This window comes from Caretta caretta, chromosome 8 (genome assembly GCF_965140235.1).
Source record: "Caretta caretta isolate rCarCar2 chromosome 8, rCarCar1.hap1, whole genome shotgun sequence".
NCBI classification, from domain to species: Eukaryota; Metazoa; Chordata; order Testudines; family Cheloniidae; genus Caretta; species Caretta caretta.
This window is the reverse complement of record NC_134213.1, coordinates 11816984-11840488: the sequence shown is the minus strand read 5'-3', so window position 1 is coordinate 11840488 and position 23505 is coordinate 11816984. Positions and strand designations below refer to the sequence as shown.

Below are 23505 nucleotides of genomic sequence, written 5' to 3'. Positions count from 1 at the left end.
GTCTGTAGCTACTCTGAGATCACCGCAAGCAAGAGTAGTCTTGGTGGTGAGAGCAACATCAATGTAACTTTAAAAAAAAAAAAAAAATCACACACACACAAAAAACCCAGGCTTAAGTCACATGCTTTACTACATGCTGCTACGTTCATGAAAAGGCAGTTAAACTAATTCCTCCTCCCCTTGCCCAGCTGATCAAGTAAATTATAGAGATGGCATACCTTCCTCTAAAGCATCAGTTGTTGACCACTTGCAGAGGACCAAATGAAACAATTATGAAGTGGAAGTACTGACAGAGAGAGATAAGAACCAAAGCAGGTTTTTCATTTGCCCTTACTGCTAGTAATTCAGACCTCTTGCACCAATTTGGTTCTGCTGAATCTTGATTCTTGTTGAAGCTTCTAACCCATATGCACAGGCTCCATAAACCAATCTGAGTACATGGTTTATTCCTGATTATTTAAATTCAGTGTAGAACGTCAAGTTTCAGAGTAACAGCCGTGTTAGTCTGTATTCGCAAAAAGAAAAGGAGTACTTGTGGCACCTTAGAGACTAACCAATTTATTTGAGCATGAGCTTTCGTGAGCTACAGCTCACTTCATCGGATGCATACCGTGGAAACTGCAGAAGACATTATATACACAGAGACCATGAAACAATACCTCCTCCCACCCCACTCTCCTGCTGGTAATAGCTTATCTAAAGTGATCATCAAGTTGGGCCATTTCCAGCACAAATCCAGGTTTTCTCACCCTCCACCCTCACCCACACAAACTCACTCTCCTGCTGGTAATAGCCCATCCAAACTGACCACTCTCCCTACAATGTGTATGATAATCAAGGTGGGCCATTTCCAGCATAAATCCAAGTTTAACCAGACCATCGTTGGGGGAGGTGGGGAGGGGGAAACAAGGGGAAATAGCCACTCCCAGTCTCTATTTAAGGGAAACAAGGGGAAATAGGCTACCTTGCGTAATGACTTAGCCACTCCCAGTCTCTATTTAAGCCTAAATTAATAGTATCCAATTTGCAAATGAATTCCAATTCAGCAGTTTCTCGCTGGAGTCTGGATTTGAAGTTTTTTTGTTGTAAGATAGCGACCTTCATGTCTGTGATTGCGTGACCAGAGAGATTGAAGTGTTCTGGTCACGCAATCACAGACATGAAGGTCGCTATCTTACAACAAAAAAAACTTCAAATCCAGACTCCAGCGAGAAACTGCTGAATTGGAATTCATTTGCAAATTGGATACTATTAATTTAGGCTTAAATAGAGACTGGGAGTGGCTAAGTCATTACGCAAGGTAGCCTATTTCCCCTTGTTTCCCCCTCCCCACCCCCTCCAACGACGGTCTGGTTAAACTTGGATTTATGCTGGAAATGGCCCATCTTGATTATCATACACATTGTAGGGAGAGTGGTCAGTTTGGATGGGCTATTACCAGCAGGAGAGTGAGTTTGTGTGTGTGTGTGGGGGGCGGGGGGGGCGGAGGGTGAGAAAACCTGGATTTGTGCTGGAAATGGCCCAACTTGATGATCACTTTAGATAAGCTATTACCAGCAGGAGAGTGGGGTGGGAGGAGGTATTGTTTCATGGTCTCTGTGTATATAATGTCTTCTGCAGTTTCCACGGTATGCATCCGATGAAGTGAGCTGTAGCTCACGAAAGCTCATGCTCAAATAAATTGGTTAGTCTCTAAGGTGCCACAAGTACTCCTTTTCTTTTAACGTCAAGTTTATTAGCCCTAAAAATCACTCTCACAGATCTTGGGAGACAGACCAGTCCTCACTTACAGACAGCCCCCAAACCTGACGCAAATACTCACCAGCAACCACACACCACACAACAAACACACTAACCCAGGAACCTATCCTTCCAACAAAGCCCGATGCCAACTCTGTCCACATATTTATTCAAGTGACACCATCACTGGACCTAATCACATTAGCCATGCCATCAGGGACTTGTTCACCTGCACATCTACCAACGTGATATATGCCATCATGTGCCAGCAATGCCCCTCTGCCATGTATATTGGCCAAACCGGACAGTCTCTACGCAAAAGAATAAATGGACACAAATCTGATATCAGGAATCATAACATTCAAAAACCGGTAGGAGAACACTTCAACCTCTCTGGCCACTCAGTAAAAGACTTAAGGGTGGCATTTTGCAACAGAAAAGCTTCAAAAACAGACTCCAATGAGAAACTGCTGAGCTTGAATTAATATGCAAATTAGATACCATTAACTTGGGTTTGAATAAAGACTGGGAGTGGCTGGGTCATTACACATATTGAATCTATTTCCTTAAGTTAAGTATCCTCACACCTTCTTGTCAACTGTCTAAATGGGCCATCTTGATTATCACTACAAAAGTTTTTTTCTCCTGCTGATAATAGCTCATCTTAAATAATTATCCTCTCACAGTTTGTATGGTAACTTCCAACTTATCTGTATGTGTGTATATATATATCTTCATACTATATGTTACATTCTATGCATTCGATGAAGTGGGCTGTAGCCCACGAAAGCTTATGCTCTAATAAATTTGTTAGTCTCTAAGGTGCCACAAGTACTCCTGTTCTTTTTTCATTACATTTAAGATTAATGTCAAGTTAATGCCAGAGGGAGAACATTTTTAGAAGCAAATGTGAAACTTCTAAGACAGGGAGGAGCGTCTTGTAGGTAAGGAACTGCACTTGGACTTGGGAGATCCAGATTCTATTTCCACTTCTGCCAAATCCTATGAAACCATAGGAAAGTTATGTAATCTCTGTGCAACTCAAAGTCCTAATCTGTAAAATGGGGAAAATAGCACTTACCTACCCCAACAAGGCATTATGAGGATAATTTAATTGCTTCTAAGGTCCTTGTGCACTCCAATGATGGTAGCAATAGAAAGACTATAAATGAAAATAAGCTGTGCTGATTTGGTGCAGCTGGATAGAGTGCACAAGCACAAGTTTGCTGATTAAGTCTAACTGTAAAGCCATATGTCTCAAATTCATAATCAGCAAAAATGATCAGTTCACCTCCAACAAGGATTGAATTTGGAAGTTAAGATACATCTCATGTTCGTACAATGCTGAAAGTGTACCCAGCATTGTATAAACATGGAAGATGACAAGTCCTCTGCCCAAAGGAGCTTACATTCTAACAGACAAATACAACATGAACAAAAAGATTAGGTGCAAGAATGGGACCAAACAGGAGTACAGCACTGAGAGTTCAATTAACACTTACTGAGGTCCATGAGAAACCGTTAGAAAAGCTATGCGCAAGATAAGGATTTTATAACAGCCTAAACCAAAACTCAGGATTGGAATGCCGTCAAAATAAGGAAACTTTGATCTAGGTCTGGACCTGGTAGTTTGGGCCTATAGGTACAACTGAACTAGATCTTATTTTAGCCTTTCATAAATCTGCAGAACTAGTTTTTCTGATTGCTTGCATATTGTAGGAATTCTATTTATGCATTTTTAATTCTCACTGCTGCTATTTTGCATTGTTCTATCAAACTTACCAGTCAGGTATTCGAGTACAGCAGCCATGTACACAGGGGCACCAACACCAATTCTGTACTTTGGGTGACCTTTCTTAATATAACGTAGCATTCTTCCTACAGGGAATATGACTCCAGCCTTCGCTGAGCGGGAAGTCTTGGTTGACTTCTTCTTTCCACCCCTGCTGGACATTTTGTCTATATTGGGTCTAGAACAGCACACTGTAAACAAAGGAAAAATTAAGATTACCAGTAAGGAATACAACACTTAATGCTTTCAGATGACTATTATTCTTGCATCCATGGAAAGAGTACAACTCATTTTTTCATCAGTGACAAAATCAACAGATTTTTTGACTGCTAAAATGTCATATGCTGAATTTTAGCTATGTTGAACTGTTACTTTGAAGTTGGCATTTTAGAGTTGTATGAAAGGTGCCTAAAACTTATCCACATAAAGTTTTACAAGTTGTTCTATAGTGGATACTCCATTGATGCATCCGATGAAGTGAGCTGTAGCTCACGAAAGCTTATGCTCAAATAAATTGGTTAGTCTCTAAGGTGCCACAAGTACTCCTTTTCTTTTTGTGAATACAGACTAACACGGCTGCTACTCTGAACTCCTTAAAATGGTGAATTTTACTTGCCATAACTTTGTTTATAATACAAAATGTGTGATCCAGAGATTGGCTGGTGAGAAATCAGACCTTTCAATATTTACATTCATCTAGAGCTTCCTCTTATCCTTGAAGATCCTAAAGGATTTTACCATAGATAAGTATCACTGAATGCAGCCATCTCTGAGGTGAATCATGGCAGTCATAGTAAAACAGGGCTTGAGAGTGAAGAGAAGGAAAATTTTGACCAAAGACACCGAGCAAACCTCTACTCTTATGGAAAAAGCCATTGGCTACATTTTCAAAGTACAGTATATAATTGTGCTGCTAATGTGTAGGTGCAATTACCATGATTGTGTGTGCACAAAACTGGGTAACAGCCTGCACTAATGCCTATCCAGATTAAATTATTGTTAAGGCCAGATATACAAGCAACAGATGTCTAGGTATAAAGGGCCCTACCTCTGCAGTTCTCAAATTGTGGGTCAGCACTCAAAGTGGGTCACAATCCCATGTTAATGGGGTCACCAGGGCTGGCGTTAGACTTGCTGGCACATGGGCATGAAGCCAAAGTCCAAGCCCCACCACCCAGGGCTGAAGGTAAAGCCCCAGGGCTTCATCCTTGGGTGGCAGGAGTCAGGCTTTGGCTTCAGCCCTGGGCGACGGGCCTCAGGTTGCAACTTCCCAGCCCAGGGCTGAAGCCCTCAAGGTTTGGCCCCTCCCCAGGGCGGTCGAGCTTGGGCTTTGACCCCACTGTATGGGGCAGTTGGGCTCAGGCATCGGTCCCTCTTCCCGGTGTCATGTAGTAATTTTTGTTGTCCAATTTTGTGGTGGGGGTCACAGTGCAATGAAGTCTGAGAAACCTTGGACTCGATAATCTCAAAGTCCCTTCCAGCCCTATACTTGTATGATTCTAGGTCCCTGCAGAAGAGCAGCACTCAGTTTAAAGTTCCGCAGAAGACCCATGCATAGTAAACTATAACTCCTGTAGTTTAGCTGTTTTGGAAGGACAGAGGGATGAGATGAACTCATAGGAATCTAGCTGTCTCCAAACTGATGCTCAAACCACTGAGACATCGACTCCAGGAATTTGATAAACTTCAATCTGATTCCTTTCTTCCCCTAATATGACTAGTCTGTACACACGACAGATGTCTGATAACCGTATTTTAATTTACTGCAGTATAGAAACCTGCTGCTGATACTTCTGGCAAATGCCTTGTTACCTTTTGATACTTGCCAGAGTATAACTTTTAAACAGAAACAGGCAAAGCCCCATAGAGCCTGAGAGCTCCCAAGTTCCCAAAATATTTTTGGGGGGTTGGGCTACTGGTTTGTAAAACCAGTTCATGATTCTCTTCTCCTCCCCACCACTGCTCCCCATAATACACATATAGTAATGAGATTTTTTTTCTCAGAAAGGAGATTGAGTTTAAAAGAAATATTTTATTAGCCAGACGGAAACCAATGGTCTATTAGCGATACAGCCCCTAGTCCTCCCATCTCCTGCCCCAAATCCAGCCTGGCACAAATGAGCACCTGTTAGACAGGTTTTTCAGTGTAAATTTTTTTCTCTCCTTTTTTCACAGTTTGTGTTTATTCTTCACTCGGCTAATGCTCTGCTCCATTTTTCATTCTGTTCTTCAACTGGATTTTTTTTTCTGTGCAATCTCTTTACAGTGGAACACAAACCTAATACCATGTGTGTCAAACTTGAAACACACAATGACTGAGTTCAAAATTAGGTAAAACAGGTTCACCCAACCATATTTTTAAATTCTGCAACTTTGGCTATAAGGCTTCTGATGTGTGCTGACATACCTTGCAGACTTTCAAATCCCAACTAGTCACTGAGCACCAGATTGCATCAGTCTCAAATTAGGATTACTTCTTATGACTACGACCTTATTTTAAACATCTAATGAACATGCTCTTTCCCTCCCACTTGCACGGAGGGCTGTATTCCTCAACAATTCAATACCTGCGCGAAAGACTGAGTGAAATCAATGAGTGTTTTATTGCCTGCTGAAGGCAAACAAAATCTAGCTCTAGACTATTCACTTTGACACAGGTTATATTAGTGTTATGAAACTGACTTTGTTCAAAAACAAAGTCAGACAACCTTGGAGGGGAAAAAAAATATCAAACCACTTCTGCTAGCTCCCACCAAACTGAGCCAGTTGCCATAACAGCTCATCAGTGAATATGACAGCAAAAGCTGGCCTCGTTGCTTTGGGAAATTACCCAAATTAGTTTACATCCCCTTTTAAAACCACGACTTTTAAATCTGATTTTTGAACTTTATTTAAAACAGTACCATCTACTAAGTGCTGTCTCGTTGCATGCTCTTAGCAAAATGGTGTGGTTTCTTTGTCAGCTCCAACTTGGAATTGTATAAACCATTTTTCTACCTACTATAGCCCTACTAGCAAATATTTTTACAGTCAATCTCAATTTGGGTTCCCATCAATTCTACAGATGCTAACTCCATCAAACTTTTAACAAAATATTATCCATGTTTTCACTAAACCAAAGCATTGGAAAAGCAGGGGAGGAAGTTTAAAAAAAAACTGGGTGGGTTTTAGTTTCTCTCATTTCCTAACTGAAAAGCAGAAGTAGAGAAATATAATTTTTCTTCCCCACAGGGGCTCTTCTGGGTGTGGAAGTACTGAAGGTCTCCATTGCAAGCTGGCTAATTATGGTATGTAAAAAAGATGGCCTTCATTGAAAGCAAGGAACAAATATAACTAACATACTCATAAACAACTAGGAAAATGCTACCTAGATGGAGCTACTATAAGGTGGGTGCAAAACTGGTTGGAAAACCGTTCCCAGAGAGCAGTTATCAGTGGTTCCGAGTCATGCTGGAAGGACAAAACAAGTGGGGTCCTGCAGGGATCAGTTCTGGGTCCAGTATCTTCATCAATGATTTAGATAAAGGCATAGAGAGTACACTTATAAAGTTTGCGGACGATACCAAGCTGCAAGTGCTTTGGAGGATAGGATTATAATTCAAAATGATCTGGACAAACTGGAGAAATGGTCTGAAGTAAATAGGATGAAATTCAATAAGGACAAATGCAAAGTACTCCACTTAGGAAGGAACAATCAGTTGCACACATACAAAATGGGAAATGACTGCCTAGGAAGGAGTCTGGGGATCATAATGGACCACAAGCTAAATATAAGTCAACAGTGTAACGCTGTTGCACAAAAAGCAAACATCATTCTGGGATGTATTAGCGGGAGTGTTGTAAGCAAGACATGAGAAGCTCTACTCCGTGCTGATTAGGTCTCAACTGGAGTATTGTGTCCAGTTCTGGGTGCCACATTTCAGGAAGGATGTGGACAAATCGGAGAAAGTCCAGAGAAGAGCAACAAAAATGATAAAAGGTCTAGAAAACAAGACCTATGAGGGAAGATGGAAAAAATTGGGTTTGTTTAGTCTGGAACAGAGAAGACTGAGAGGGGACATGATAACAGTTTTCAAGTATGTAAAAGGTTGTTACAAGGAGGAGGGAGAAAAATTGTTGTTCTTAACCTCTGAGGATAGAGCAAGAAGCAATGGGCTTAAATTGCAGTAAGGGAGGTTTAGGATGGACATTAGGAATAACTTCCTAACTGTCAGGGTGGTTAAGAACTGGAATAAATTGCCAAGGAAGGTTGTGGAATCTCCATCATTGGAGATTTTTAAGAGCAGGTTAGACAAACACTTGTCAGGGATGGTCTAGATAATACTTAGTCCTGCCATGAGTGCAGGGGACTGGACTAGATGACCTCTCACGGTCCCTTCCAGTCCTATGATTCTATAAATATGAAATCCCCAAAAGTATATGGCATGTTCTGAAGTACTTGCAATTCAATTAAAGCAACATTTATGCATGTGTTATTCTATGCTGGAATCTTCAGTACATAGTTTTCAAACAAAGCTATTGGTGGAAAACAAAATACCAGCTATTTTACAAATACAAGTAAACTTTGCTTGTTCACACAATCTAAAATATGCAAACATCCGACAGTCTCTCAGCAAGGATTTATTAGCTGAGGCTGTAATGAGATGCCACATTACCAGAACTTCATTTTTCCAACTCTACAACAGAACATTTACTAGTGAAGTGAACATTTAATGAATGAAGCATGGTCATAAATGAAAACTGAACATTAACTGTCACAGTAAGTGGAAAAAATGCATCTTGTGATGCATTAGCCTTGCTTCCAAATGGTGATTATTCATTTAGAGGCAAATCTAGGCTCCTCCACAGCTATAGAGAGAGCCCCTGTGAAACAGAACTTCCCAGTTTTTCAAAAATGCTGGGGCTGAATAAATTCTCCTTTCCACTCACCCTCCAATTGGCAGGGGTATATGAATGTTCCATGGAGTCTACTTCACCCATTGGGCTAAAGTTTCTTCTGCAAAGCTACTCCACAGCAGCTTACGAGGAGCGGCTCCAAGGCCTGTATTTCTTTAGTGCCCAGTCTGGCTTAGCAGGTTACAGTTTGCCTCCTGTTCACCAATTTGAAAAACTCTAACCTGCAATGGGCCTGCTAGTCATTAGTGAAGTTTAGAGTGGCTCTACTTATGTTTTGAAGAGTGCTATGCCGCTCTAAAGGCTGGCATATGGGATATTTTTATACTTGGCCAAACAATTAATTTCAAATAGTATTGTCGGACCTCTAGAACAGGGGTGGGCAAACGTTTTGGCCCAAGGGCCACATCGGGGTTGCAAAATGGTATGGAGGGCCAGGTAGGGAAGGCTGTGCCTCCGCAAACAGCCTGGCCCCCGCGCCATCCGCCCCGACTGCCCCCCTCAGAACTCCTGCCCCATCCAACCCCCCCGCTCCTTGTCCCCTTACTGCCCCATCCAACCCCCCCGCTCCCTGTCTCCTGATCGCGCCCGCAAACCTCCTGCCCCTTATCCAACCCCCGCTCCCCATGCCGCTCAGAGCGGCAGGATTGGCTTATTGGAAAGCCTGGGAGGTGGGCAGGTGAGGGGAGCAGCGGGGAGAGGGGCTGGAGGCTAGCCTCCCCGGCCCAGACCTCAGGGGCCAGGCAGGATGGTCCCGCGGGCCGGATGTGGCCCGCGGCCATAGTTTGCCCACTTCTGCTCTAGAAACTTTTGAAAAAATATACAATCCAAATGCTTGTGTCTGTAGATTTGTTCCTATAGCTCTGACACCCAGAGAAGGGGCAGAAGAATTCAGGTAGGACCATACTTCCAAGATCTCAGTGCATGTCTCACCCCTCCCACATGGAACAGGGTAGGTCAATGAGCAGCAGTGAGGTATTGGACAGGGGAGCACATCCTCCCAGCAGCACCCTGGAGTTTCTTAGGCTATATTTTGTGTCCTGTCTGAGGTGAGAAACCCCCCATGTAGGAGATGCTGGGGCAGCCATGCCCATGGAGGCCCTGGTAGCTTGGCTGCCATTCTTTGGCAATGTGGCTTCACTGAAACGGATGCCAGTTTCCACAAAGCCTCTCTACAGGTGGCCCCAGTCTCTGGATTTATGCAATCTGGCAACTTACTCCATGGGGCAGTCTCTCCTTTGGAATGGTTGGAGGGGAATCTGAAAGAGTCTCAGTTTTCCTTCCCTTAGTGCCCCTGTGGATTTTACTGTGTGTGTGCGCACGTGCACCGGGGGGAGGGGAGGGTGCATGTTTGATCTAGCCCTGAGTGGCTAACACTTGGAGCCCAATTCGTAAGAGTAAAATATGTAGCAAAATAGCATTTTTCTGACATTTTGACTGAATTGGTGTTAAATACAGCGTATCTGATTTTTCAAAATACAAACTGAAGACCTACATGGACTGTCGTGGTAGAGTGCCACAATGTACAGTACAATGGGACCACATGGCATTACACTTTTATTTCTACCACCAAGAAAATGACTCAACTCATGAGAGATGGAGATGTGAGTTATGAAAGTTATTCCTTCATATGTGGAAGCAGATTGTACCTACGTCATTGTCTGTGGATATAGAAAGTCTATTTGAGTGATGCTAAGGTTGTCGTTAACTTACTGCCAATTGTCATCGATCGTTATCAATTCAACTTCCATTATCGGGCTTGAGCAAAGGCAGCAGAAAAGAGCCTGGCTGGTGCTTTCCAACCCATCTTGTAGTTCTTACTCAGTAGAATAATCTTCCCATTAATGTATAACATTCGAGGCTTCTGTGCTCATAGTAAGCACCTTCAAGATGCAATGTATATAACAAGACTGAGTCTAGGATTGTCACTCTGTGTGTAACTCTGAAGCCTAAAATATATGAGTCAGCGTGAAGTGATGGAAACGGCTACAAGCATGGTTGAGAGCTCTCTTTGTTCAGAATATCACCAAGTTCGATCATCACTGGGATCTGTGGTCTTTTACCATCCAATTTTTAAATTCTCTGCCATTTTAACTTTGATGTAAACTTGTGCAAGGCGTGTATCTGGGCCATGCCAAGAGTGCTAGACCATTGTGATATCAGAGATAACTCAACCAACCACCACCATTACTCTACAGTTAGTCCGCATGTAACAGTTTCATTGGCTGTATGAGGGAGAATGTACAGCTGGTGGATTACTTGGTCCAACTGCCACATCCATGTGACAGCGTAGGATTTTAGCTACTAGTGATATATACACAATGGGTAGTATTTTTTCCATACTATGCTTGCTTTAACATTATTTCCGCATGACCACAAGTAGCTCCTGCTAACATTAATTGTAACCATGGACCTACACTAAGAATCAAAAAATAAGTGTACTGTGAGGTGATCAGACAACAACTGATTACCTAATCAGAAAAATATAGTGCAAGCTGAGAGGATGAGTTTGTTTGTTTGATGTATACATGGAATTACTCAATTTGTAAATGCAAAAAAGTTTTAGGGAATTCCTAGTTGAAGCTCTAATACCCTCCTTTATTCTGGCATCTGCTTAACATAAAAGGGATAAAAATAAGACAAAGTTTTAAAAGATCCCTTCAATTCTAACTATGGATTTGTGAGTATCAGGTTGTATAACTTGTACATGATTGGAAGAGGCTGGAGGCAGAGGAGGGATTTAATTTGCAATGGCCAAAATAAACATACTTATTGAAAATACAGATGTAAAGATAATGGCCATAGGTCTGATGCTGAAGAAAATTCTATTTTACTTTACATGGTGCTCACAAACAGTTTGACTGTAAAACAAACTCTGAAATGCTGCCAACTTTCATGAAACCTAGGGCAGTTTGCTGAGTCACTGCACACAAGGTAAAGCTAACCAAAAGGAACTGCATAGAGTGCTCAACAGTTGTTACAAGATTTAAATAAATAAATAAATAAATAAATCAGAGAACACATGTAATAGGCGCATTCCTCTTCTTTCTCCACTGACTTTCCATTGCAATATTTGGCAAACTTCCGCGAATGTGTAGGGAATACAACTCTATTCTGACTGTGACACACTGACATAGAGCAAAAGTATGAGATTTATATTACAGATACTTCTGGATCAAGAATAAAGACAGACTAGATGAGTTAGATCCCTAATAACGTACCAGTCAGTGGTTCAGCCATGAATTTTCTTAAAAGCTTAACGTTTACACTAATAACCACCAATGTTGAGACTCCCATTGTCTTCAGTGGGGCAAGCCCTTAGGAGGATTCCATCCCCCATCAAAATAACTAACAAGAAAGAAAAGAACAAACACAAGCTATGGGCTTTACTCTTCTCTGACCTATACCAGTGTGAATCAGCTTTAAGTTCACTGAGGTCAATAGGCTCAATGCTCAGCTGTACCTCTGCAAGTCAGGATAATTCAGCTCTACTTCTTTAATTCATGCTTGAAACTGGCTAGGATATTCTTGGTTGAATTCAACACTGTATGTGAAGAATGCATACATTGCAGTCAAAGGCACACTTTTAATATACACTCCAGATGCACACGGAGGTCTTCCTTGTTTGAAAGCCTAAGCATCATACAATTCACATCACACAGTGCACATCTTGGTAAAAAGGTACATAATAACAGGTGGCTGTCATACCCTGCATTTGACATTAGTTTAGCCAATACCAAATTAACGTCTGGTAAGAGGGTCAAGCTAATAACTTGCTATTAAAAGTCATCAAGTGCTGACTCTAAGTGACTATTTTAGTCAAGCAAGTAGCATTCATGCTAATCAGGTCAGAGACAGTGACTAGTCTGATTAGATACTTACATCCACATGTTAATTATACTCACCAAACAAAGATGACAGATTTCACTAGCTCTTATATAAGCATATCAAGGGGAACGTTTTACAGGATAATGTTCTTCTGCAACTGGGTACACATCAAGATGAAACACGGGCATTTGCCTTTCCCACCCTCCTCCTTTCACCATCAAGGCAAAAGAGAGATGTTTGTTTTTTGCTCCAGCAGAGATTAATTCTGTTGCAATACTGTTCATTTTCTTTCCATCATCCCAGATCAGTAACAATGTAAATGCTGTCATCCCATCTGATGTATATTGCTCACTGTACTACTCTTGAAAAGCTGCATTCTGATAATCTTTGACTGCAGACTTGCTCTGTCCTTCAGCTAATCAGAAGCTAGTTAGGAATACTTTATAAAATACAGTGTCTAAAAGCATGAATAAAATGGTCTCTAATATGTGAGCCTAGTACAGTAGGATTCCTGGTCCCTGACTAAGACTTCTATTAGTAATACAAATAATAAATAGGGTTATATCAGCAAGTAAGCAAGCAATGATTTGATAGAACAACATGATTTCACATGAAACTAAGTCCTCTATTGAGGCAGTAACTTTTTTATTATTGGCCTGTGAAGAGGCAGCAATCAGTATGGAAGAATCAAACAACAAGAATGGCCACAACCCCCATATACTACTACTACCCTACTACATTCATTTCTCATCTAAAAGCATTACATCAAAATATACAGTTAAAAATGAATACATCCACAGAAAAACTCTATCAAGACAAATTCTCCTCAACTACAGTGCTCCATGGCTGTTCATTTTATGGAGGTTCCATAACAAATGAAAGTGTCTAAATATTTCTAACAAAGGAAACTTACTTTTTTTTAAGCTAATGGTCGTTTTATTTCCACTAAGTTTGTGTGCAAGAATGAAAATAGTTACACAATTTTAGCATATTGACAAAAGGGCTTTTTACAAAGCTGCAAGATATTTAGGCAACGGCTCCCTTTTAATAAATAAATGAGACTGTGTGAATGGTATTAGAGGTGTGCTATGATTCCTTGCAGGGCATTTCTTGCTGCAAATAATTAGACTAATGTAAATATACTATTGTCTCTGTTGACCACTCTTGGAAGTGCTGACACTGGGGAAAAAGGAAGCCTCTTGTAAGAGAAATGCTGTATGTACATGAGCAGGCATAAAATTAAGACTGAAAGGACTTTAAATCATTGAACCATTTAAGAATTGGGGATATATGTCAAGACAGACAATGTGTTTCAGGGAAAGAATGTTTCAGAAATTCCTTTACTACAACCACTATTTTGGAAGCAGGCAAAAATGCAATAAACAGTTGATGTGGATGTTTCCCAGCCAAAATCCTGAGCTAGAATAAGTTTAAAAATAGACAAGAATACTGCCTGGCCCTGTGCAGGTGCACAAATAGAGGAGAGGGTACAAGCACCTGCCCCTGAGTAGATGTCAGGCACAATTTGATCCTCACACTTAACTCCTTTCACTGTTAAGAACTATATTAAGATGAATGCCGGTATTAGTCTCTCCAGTGTGGGCTGGGAAGGGAGAAGGAGATGGAACCAGACCATCCCTCCCTCCCATTCTTCCCCAGCAACATCCAGTAGGGATGGTTGGGTAAAGAGGGGGAATAGCTATGCTCCCCTTCCCCAACTTAGACCTCTGGAAAGCACTGTGCCTGCTTTCAAGCATAATGCTGCCCAGATTTCTCACTGGGCCAGTGTCCCTCTTCTTAACACAGCTCTTAAAATTCTGAGGCCTTCTCCTTTCCTCCAACTGTTTTACTTGTCATATACTTACATTGTAAGCATGCAGAGCAGGGGGACTGATTGGGGCCTTTAAAATGGTAAGGTGAAATATACATCATTGTTTCCTTATTTTGAGAGTGAGGGAAATTTGGATCCAAACTATTGTTCTGGAGTGTTAATATTCCAACTGTCCTGCAGAGAATGGATCTTTTTAAGGAGCTCCCTGTTATTCAGTGGAATTTGTCCTGCAGCACCAAGAGAATTTTATTTTCACTTTATGTAAATGTCTGAATGTTTAATTTCTAAACACTGATGTTTGTAGCAGTTATAATTTTGTTAACACAAAGCTAAAATCAGGAACACCTGAGAGTACCTTCCAGTGTTAATGTCAGCTGGCCAATTCTCCTCTGTTACACCACTGTAAAGGTGGAGCAGGATTTGGTCTGGTGTGTACAGTTTGCATTCAACTCAACAGACAAAAGAATATTTTATTTAAAATAAAGTTTTCACTTAGGAGTTTAAGTGGCCTAAAAGGTTTCACTTTTTTTACACCATTTTTGCCATGTTCTAGCATAACAACAAAGTGCCCTGCAATTAAAATTTGGCCCTAAAATATTTAAAGGTAATTCCTTCAACTGCTTAAAAAATCAAAATAAAAACAACAGCAGTCCAGAGAAATTGTCCTGTAATGTCTACTCAGTAGAAATTCTCACAGTAACCAACAGCATTTAAAATAACAGAAATAGATTTGTCAGAGAAATTGTAATAGTGTTTATGCCTAAATCTCTTATTTCCATTCTGTGCATAAGAACCCAGTTGTTCATTCTCCAATTACAGACTAACTTGCTATTTGGCTCATTTATTTCTCATAAACCTTTAGGAATGGGAGAGAAGCCTCAGCTGTAAAATTCCTTACACACCTGTTGCTACATGACAGTTATACTGTAATCTTAAGAAAAATTGTTACGCTCATTCTAATGGTCAAAATATGAAATCATAAGCTGCTACCATTCAAACATACACTGATTTTTTGAGTTAACTCCATGAGTCACTTCAGATTTACACCAGTTTAACTGAACAAAATCTGGCCCCCAAATGTCTGCTACAACTATAAATGGGGGCATTCTGAAAGTTACCTCTAAAGACTGCATTGCAAACAAGACTACTGTTAGATTAAACACACACAAATTGTGTGTATTTGCTCCTCTTATTTTCCTCTCTCTCTCTCACACACACACACTCTTCAGTTTTCAAGTTAAATCCATGTACTTTGTTTTATGCCTTATTCCCGAGACTGAGAAACCTGTATTCACCTGCAGCATGCAATACAGCACATGCATTTAGGGTGCAGCCCATGTGAGAAACACCCACACCCAGGCCCACACTGCATGGATTGTGATGTGTTTGCCAGGAAGATTTGCACAGGCTTTAAAAGAAGTGACAGTCCTAAAATAACGTGTGCCGTATCCATTCCTTGAACAATATTTACTTCTCCCACTTGGAGGTTCCCTCTCTGTTTTTAAAATGTCAGCTAGTTCTTTCTAGGCTGCATCCTTCCCATTTTGCAATCATAAAACAACTTCGTGCCATTGTCTCCTCAGGCTGAAGTGCAATGTACCAAAAATGTCTTCCCACTGTTCTTCAGCCATTCTTTTTTGGCAGCCGCTACACATTATTATCTTCTCCTGTCCAATGACCCGGTGGGAAAGAGAAGGAGGAAACCGGGGAGGAGGGAAGGGGGAAGAGCTTGTTTCAACATATACAAGATTCATTTTCATCGCTGTGCAACACACTGTCATGCCGGGTGTCAACTGGACTCCTTCCAGCCTTAATACCACCCCCCTGCTTGGGAGTCAACGCGACCACAACGCCCCTGTCCCCACCCTGGGGGGCAAGGAGCTGACGTCCCGGTTTTACGAAAGGCAGAGAAGGGGATGGGGGCTTCAGGAGGATTTGCTCCCAGGAAGGGGTCCAGGAAGCTCTTTTCTCTTCCCCGAAGCCCCAGCTGCCAACGGGCTCAGCGAGCAGCCCGCTCTCACCCCCCAGCAGCGTAGCCCGGGAGCGCCCGCCCGGCGGCTGTACCTGGGGCAAGACGGGAACGTTACAGAGCAACCGCCCCCGGCCCGGTAACGAGCTCGCGGGCAGCGCGGAGCCCAACGGCCGGAGCCCGGGAGCGACCCCGCCGGCGACTTACCGGGCGGCTCCCGGCAGCAGCGCAATGTCTCCGGCCCGTCTGCCCGTCCCGCTCGCTGGGCTCAGCCCGACGCCGTGTGAACTGGAACAAGTCGACCCCAGAGCGGCGGGGTGGGCTCCCACAATGCACCGCGAGCGCCTCGTCACATCCCCTCCCCGCCTGGGCCAGGGCGGGCCGGCTGCGCTGGTGCCGCCGCCCGCAACGTGTGGCGAGCCCCCGCCCCCGCCGGGCGCTGCCGGGCCGCGGGCCCAGGGGAGCGCGGGGCCCCCTCTCCCGCGGCTTCTCCTGCCCGCCCGCCCGCCTCTGCTATTCCCCAGCCCGTGTTTCACCCACCCTGTGCGCAGAGCCCCCCCCTCCTGCTGTGCGCAGAGCCCCCCCCTCCTGCTGTGCGCAGAGCCCCCCGTTTCTCTCCCCCACCCTGTGCTCTGTACCCTCCTGCCTCCTCCCAGTGTGCACAGAACCTCCCTTCCCTGCTCCCCCCGTGCACAGAGCCGCCAGCCTCCTCTCTTTCCCATTGTGCACAGAGTCCTGGACTGGACCCTCCTTTTTTACCCACCCTGTGTACAGAGCCCTCTGCCCCTGCATCGCCCCACACCCTATGCACAGCCCATCAAATTGGTGGAATAGCCCTGTTCCCCCTCCCCCTGCAGCTCCCCTACCCATACTGCAAAACCCTAGAGGCCCCAATCCCCCTTTTTTTCTCTCCCTCCCTCCACAGCTCCCCTACCCACAGCATGTGCAGCAGCACACCGCAGAGACCAGCACCCTTTCCATCTGCTTCTCTTCCTGTCTGCCACCTACGCTGCGGGCAGAACACAGAGCCCCAGTGCCCCATCTCCTGCTGATTCTCACGCAGGGTGGCGAGCACAGCAGCACTTGCTGCTCTCTCCCATACAGACCTGTCCTATATACCCACTTCCCCTGGGGCAGGGCCTAACTCAGCACCTCGTGCCTCCCTTTGCAGGGATTCTCCCCCAGCCTCCTGCTCTGACCAACTCAGCATGCGTTGCCCAGCACCCTGGGCCCTCCCTGCCTCTTCCCCTCCATCCTCTGAAAAAGTATGTAGTGCACAATCCAGTCTTCATGACAACGTCTCATTACCTCTCCCACTCAGATCCAGGCAGTGAGCACAGTAGAGGATTTCCCCCACTCATGGTGTGGAGCACACTGCAAAGTGCCTCAGCCCCATTCCCCGCACGACTGCCTCTTCCCTGCGGCTACCCACGCCTTGTGCTGCAGCACAGTGTGCTCTGGTTCTTTCAATTCTGTCTGGCTTCCTTACTAAAGAGGCTGGGGAGATTGGAAGCAAAAGGCTACAGTGAAGCTGAGGGATAATGTTTCCTTATTTGAATAAAGTTCCTTGTTCAGTGTTAGAAGAAAGTGTCTCTGATTCTCTCCCACACAGTCACATGATACACATACCCTCGCCCCGGGCGGCTATGGCCACCCACACTTCCCCACACCCCTTGCTTCCTCACACAGCTCGTAAGAGGAATTCTGCCTTAGAGATGCAAAGACGTCTGTGTGTACCCTGTTGTCATGCCAGGGGAGCGTGCCTGCTGCTGCTCATCTTCCTGGGGTGCAGCCTGCTCCCCACTGCATCACCAACCCGCTCTGCTGGTCAGCGCAGAGAGGCAGGTGGGGCTGTGGCTCTGTCTCATTCTCTCCTTGATATCCTGAAGCCTAGGAAGTGTTTAGGAGGGGAGGAGTGCTGCACTGGCAGGAAGGGAGGGTCACAAGGGCTGCAGTTGTGCCTGGCTGCTCAGGAGCATGGAGAGGAGCGGGGCAAAGTTCCCTTCATCCTCCCTCTGGTCTGTGCCTGCGACATGCCCCCCTCCCGATGCCACCTGCCCCTCTACTGCCTAGCCTCCGCTGCTGCTGCTACCTACCCCTCTTCCAGCTTGTGACAGGTCTTTATGCAGTGGGAGGGGGGGCCGTATACAAGGAACCCCTTTCCCCCTTCCTTGCACAGGCCTCCCAAAAGGGCCTGTCCCCTCTGTGCGCTGCCAGGCCTGCATGCTACCCTGATGGAGTGATAACTTCATGGCTGCAGGAGTCAATAAGCTACATCCCTGCGGGAGGCATTGGGGCTGCTGGGCATTTGGGTGCAGTGAGCTGAGAGCACCTGGGGGCCCATGCTTGCATCCCACCTCCCACTGGCTGTGCTCCCTCCCACACCCTGGCTGCTGCTGTAGAGGGAGCAAAGAGGCTGCTGGCTCAGCAGGCACCTCAGTGGCCCTGAGGATGGGGAGGAGTAACTGCAGTGGAATTCGCCCTGCCTGCGTGTGGCCAGTGCGATATTAAGGGGAGGAGAGTTGGAGCCCCTTGACTGTCACATGAGATACCCAACACTTGACAGCCTGCTGAGACAGTTTACCCTCCTGCTGCTGCCACTATCTTACCAGAGCATTTCCTCTCTCCTGCCTTCTGTGAGAGCAGGAGCAGGCCCACAGGGTTCATAGCATGCAGGCAGCCCTCCCACCCTCTCTCCGTGGTGCTGTGGTGTGGGGGCTGGACTAAGGTGAGGCAGACACTGCTAGCTGCAAGGTTCAGTGACTCATATTAGAGACATGCCACCTGCCAGCCAACAGAAAGCTCTTTGGGCGAGGACACACAAGAACATTCATACTGGTTTCAACTCGTGGTCCATCTAATCCAGTGTCCTTTATCCAACACTAGCCAGCACCAAATGTATAAGAAACCCCGCAGAAGGCACTTAATAGCGGCCCATAGAGAAAATTTCTTCCTAACCCTCACAGTTAAAGATTGGTTTAGGCCCTGAAGCGTATGGATTTAAATCCTTTCCAAACTGTTGAAGTTTTTAAATCTTTACTATTATAATTGTGGATGGTCTCATAAATATTTAGTCCTTTTTTGAATCCTGGTAAGTGCTTGGCCTCCAATGATAACTTGGGGCAATGAGTTCCACAGATTAATTACTCTAGCATATATGTACAACACAGCCAAAGGAGACCCTGATATGACTGCACTTTCTGAATGCTACTGTAAATCAAACACTAATGATACATTAGGTCTTTCTTGACAAAGACTCCCTGTTAAAGAAAATACCACGATCGTGCATAGCCAGGCACCTTGGCCCAGATTTGTAAAGTTATTCAGTCTCCTAACTTCCATAAGAACACAGATACACCCCTAGACTGTCTGCAGTGCCTTTGCAGATATGGCTAAGAATAGCACCAGCAGGAGAGTGAATTTGTGTGGGGGGGTGGAGGGTGAGAAAACCTGGATTTGTGCTGGAAATGGCCCACCTGTTGATCACTTTAGATAAGCTATTACCAGCAGGACAGTGGGGTGGGAGGAGGTATTGTTTCATATTCTCTGTGTGTATATAAAGTCTGCTGCAGTTTCCACGGTACACATCTGATGAAGTGAGCTGTGGCTCACGAAAGCTCATGCTCAAATAAATTGGTTAGTCTCTAAGGTGCCACAAGTACTCCTTTTCTTTTTGCGAATACAGACTAACACGGCTGTTCCTCTGAAATTTGCCCTAACTGTAATCCACACCCACCACCTCCCTCCCATCTCCTCATCTTATCCACACCAGAACCTATCTCATCCCCTTTGTTACTAATAATGCTATCCATGCAGCATCTGCTCCCTCATACATTACGCAGAGCACGGAACAGAATTCATGCTCCCAGTGTCTCTCTCTGCCCATCCCAACCTGCTGTTGTGACCCACAAATTTTAGTTTAAAAAATAAGTACTAATATTGCCAATATGTAAAAAGCAGAGCAATGACTTTCGGTTGGGAGTTGATATCAATCTAACAGCATTTTAAGTGTAGGGAGAGTCCTAGCCTTAGGATGGGCATCAAGGATTAGCTTGGAGGATGATGAAGATGGGTATCTCAGTTGTTCTGTAGGTTTTCATCTTTCAATTTTCTTAAAGGGAGTCTCTAGCTGTTATGGGTGTGAAGAAAACCTTTAAAACATAACCTGAGTGTAACTGATGCAGTGATGTCTTCCTGAGTTTGCAGAGAGCCTGAAACAGTAGCACTGAGTTATGAATTTCCCCATTTATTTCAATGGCAACTCAAAGGCCACTGATATTCATTTAAATGTCAGCATTAACTATCTCATAAAACACAAATCATCATATTCTGAAGATCTACCCAATCTACTTGACAGGTTTCATAGTAGCAGCTGCGTTAGTCTGTATTCGCAAAAAGAAAAGGAGGACTTGTGGCACCTTAGAGACTAACAAATTTATCTGAGCATAAGCTTTCGTGAGCTACAGCTCACTTCATCGGATGCATTCCAATCTACTTGAGTGACCATTCCTTTTATATTTCTTTTAACAACACATGAGGGGCACAATGGGTTTAATTTGACTGAAGGGCAGGGAGTGGGGGGAGACTAAACGCAGCTTTCAAAAATTTGGGAAACACTGCAATGCCTCAAGTATCAACCAAATATAGGACTTAACCCTCTGCTTTATTCCCTCTGCTTATTTTGCTGTGTATTTATTTAGATTTATATTGCTAAAAGGCATCTATCCAGAGCTCTAAGGTCCATTAACATAAATTTAAAAAAGGACAGGAGTACTTGTGGCACCTTAGAGACTAACAAATTTATTAGAGCATGAGCTTTCGTGGGCTACAGCCCACTTCAATGGATGCATAGAATGGAACATACAGTAAGAAGATATATATATATATATATATATATATATATATATATATATATATACATACAGAGAAGGTGGAAGTTGCCATACAAACTGTAAGAGGCTAATTAAGTAAGATGAGCTATTATCAGCTCATAAATTTAAAGTGTCTATAATCTACAGTCTCTCATACCTCCAACTCTTACTCCATGAATAGTTTAGCACCAGTACTCTGTAAATACTCCTGTTGACTTCAGTGGACTATTTGTGGAATAAGGTGCTATTCAGCCTGAATTGAGGGTATTGGCATCTAGCCCTTTAACACTGGATGGGGAGGTAGAAATGGGAACATTACACTGGGATAGAAAAGGCAATGGAGGTATGGTTGTGGTGGGGGAAGTGTTGTGTATGGTGGAAGCCCCCCTAGACTTAGATAAGGATCTGCACTTTAGGATATTTATCCAGATTCTGAACTTTAAGGATTTTGCCATCATTGGATTTTTGTGTATGTTTGTTATACTAATTTAAGAGTTTTTGATATGATTTTATTACATTGCAACAATCTGCTGAAATATCATGTACAAATGCCCCCAATGTAATTTGCAAATGCCATCACAAAATACAATGTGCAGAGCCAGCAGCTCCCTGATGTTCTCCCTCCATCTTCTGCTGTTGTTCAACGGTAAGAAGAATGAACGGACTCATCAGACCCCCATACATATGACTTCTCTGATACTCTTTATCATGGTTCTGGACTAGCTGCACCTCTGTGTCCTTTTCTGGTCTTTCTGAGTGTACCCCTCTCCACCCTCAGGGGATAGGCCTTTTGACTTCATCTGTCCTGAGGTGGAACCACATGATTCTTCCACTCTTAAACAGGTTCCACCAGGGCCTGATTAAACTCGGCATCGGCAAGTCTTCCCTTTGGGAGCTGAGGCCAGTGGTGAATGCAGAGATGAGTGGGCAAGCACACATAATATATGTCTGTAGTAGCGGTTTATGTTCTTCCCTCAGTCCACGTCATCTACCACCCACCACCAACGGATGTGATGGATTTCCCCATCGTATGAAGCCTGTAAATCAAGACTGTTTGTTCCTCCAAGATATATACTCTAGCTCTAGCCACAGTTTATTGGGGCTAATGAAGGAACCACTGGGGGGAATTCTGTGGCCTGTATTATGCAGGACATCAGACTAGGTGATCTTAGTGGTGGGTTCTGGCCTTAAAATCTATGAATCTCTATGTGCAACAATTTGGTTTACAGTGCACTCCACTTTACATTTCTAGTAGCCTGCTGTTACTGGAGGCAGCTGCCATATTGTATTTAGTTCAGATGCAGTTTGTTATAGAGGACATTCATTTTGTTGCCTTCTTATTCCCCACTGAGGATTACTTTCCCAGCTTGGTAGATAGTTATGAGTAGAAATAAACAAAACATTTTGAACTAAGTTTTTCTCTTGGAAAAGGGACTCTTCCCTCCTGTCCCCCACCAAATTAAATATTTGGCATATCATTTTTTTTCAACATTTTCATGACATTTTTATTGAAAATTTTCTGGAAAAAACTATCAAAATAATTATCAGTATTTTTTGTCTATCAAGACCAGGTGTTTTGGTAAAATATTGGATATTTGGATAATACCTTTTATAAACATTTTCAATCAAAATATTTTGCAGAAATGAAAAGTGGGTCCATTTGTAGCCTGAAAATTGGAAACAACTGTGACATATTTCACACATTTTAAAAAAAGTCAGTGAGGTATCTCATGCAGCTGGTGGGTATTTTGAATGCCGTACCTGGCAATAAGATCTCTGTAGGATGGCAATAAATCTGAAAATGGAAACAATGATACTGATCTCTTTTGTAAAGTGCTTTGAAGTCAACTGATGAAAAGCTCCATATAAGAGCTAGTAATAGTAAGGGGAAAATTCAATGGTAGCTATTTCTTCTGTTTGCCAGAAGTTGAGAATGCGTGGCAGGGGATGGATAACTTGATGACTATCTGTTCTGTTCATTCCCTCTGAAGCACTCGGCATTGGCCAATGTCAGAGGACAGGATACTGGTCTAGATGGACCATTGGTCTGACCTAATATGGCCATTCTTATGTTCTTATACACATGTGTGGCAATATTACAATGAGTTTGACACTCTGGCACGAGGAAGCGTAATTGCTGGCCTCATGGCCAATGCAAAAGAGGCCTGTTCTTACTGAGATCAGAGCACAAAAAATAAAGAATTGTCTCCCATCTGCAGGGCATTCCATATTTATCATTCTTATGTTCAGTCGCACATACATGACCTGAATCAGGTTTCACATATAGTAGAGAGATTAGTGTGCTGGCATGTATTGAAAATCAGTGCTTTATACAAATATTTTTGAATGTAAAGTGGCAGGGAAAAGTTCAGTACTATTCCAATGTTGTGCTTAAAAAAGTATAGAATGTAAGAGCCAGCATTTAATAATAATTTAAGTCAAAGGTTTCCAAATTGTGGCCCATGGATCCATGGTGGCCTGCCAAGCACTTGGGGGTAGTCTCTGGAAAGCTGGATGATCACATGGTACTATCTGATATTTCTTATTTCAGCTGCTAAATCCTATTAACTGACTGTTAAAA

General features: G+C 43.5%; 1 protein-coding gene across 5 annotated transcripts in view; it reads right to left on the bottom strand.

The window, feature by feature from the left end:
• The window catches only part of MACROH2A1 (macroH2A.1 histone), a 71821-nt gene extending 55411 nt beyond the window's left edge, over positions 1–16410 (bottom strand). For 4 of the 5 annotated variants that reach the window (XM_048860392.2, XM_048860395.2, XM_048860394.2 and 1 more), the window contains exons 1-2: positions 16261–16410; positions 3523–3723 (exon numbers count right to left, since the gene is read on the bottom strand). In XM_048860392.2, the coding sequence (XP_048716349.1) occupies positions 3523–3694 (172 nt within the window). In that variant the 5' untranslated portion in view covers positions 3695–3723; positions 16261–16410. Of the gene's footprint in view, positions 1–3522; positions 3724–16148; positions 16170–16260 lie in introns of those variants that run through there. The other variant, XM_048860393.2, reaches the window with a different exon arrangement.
• Between the last annotated feature and the right edge of the window lie 7095 nt (positions 16411–23505).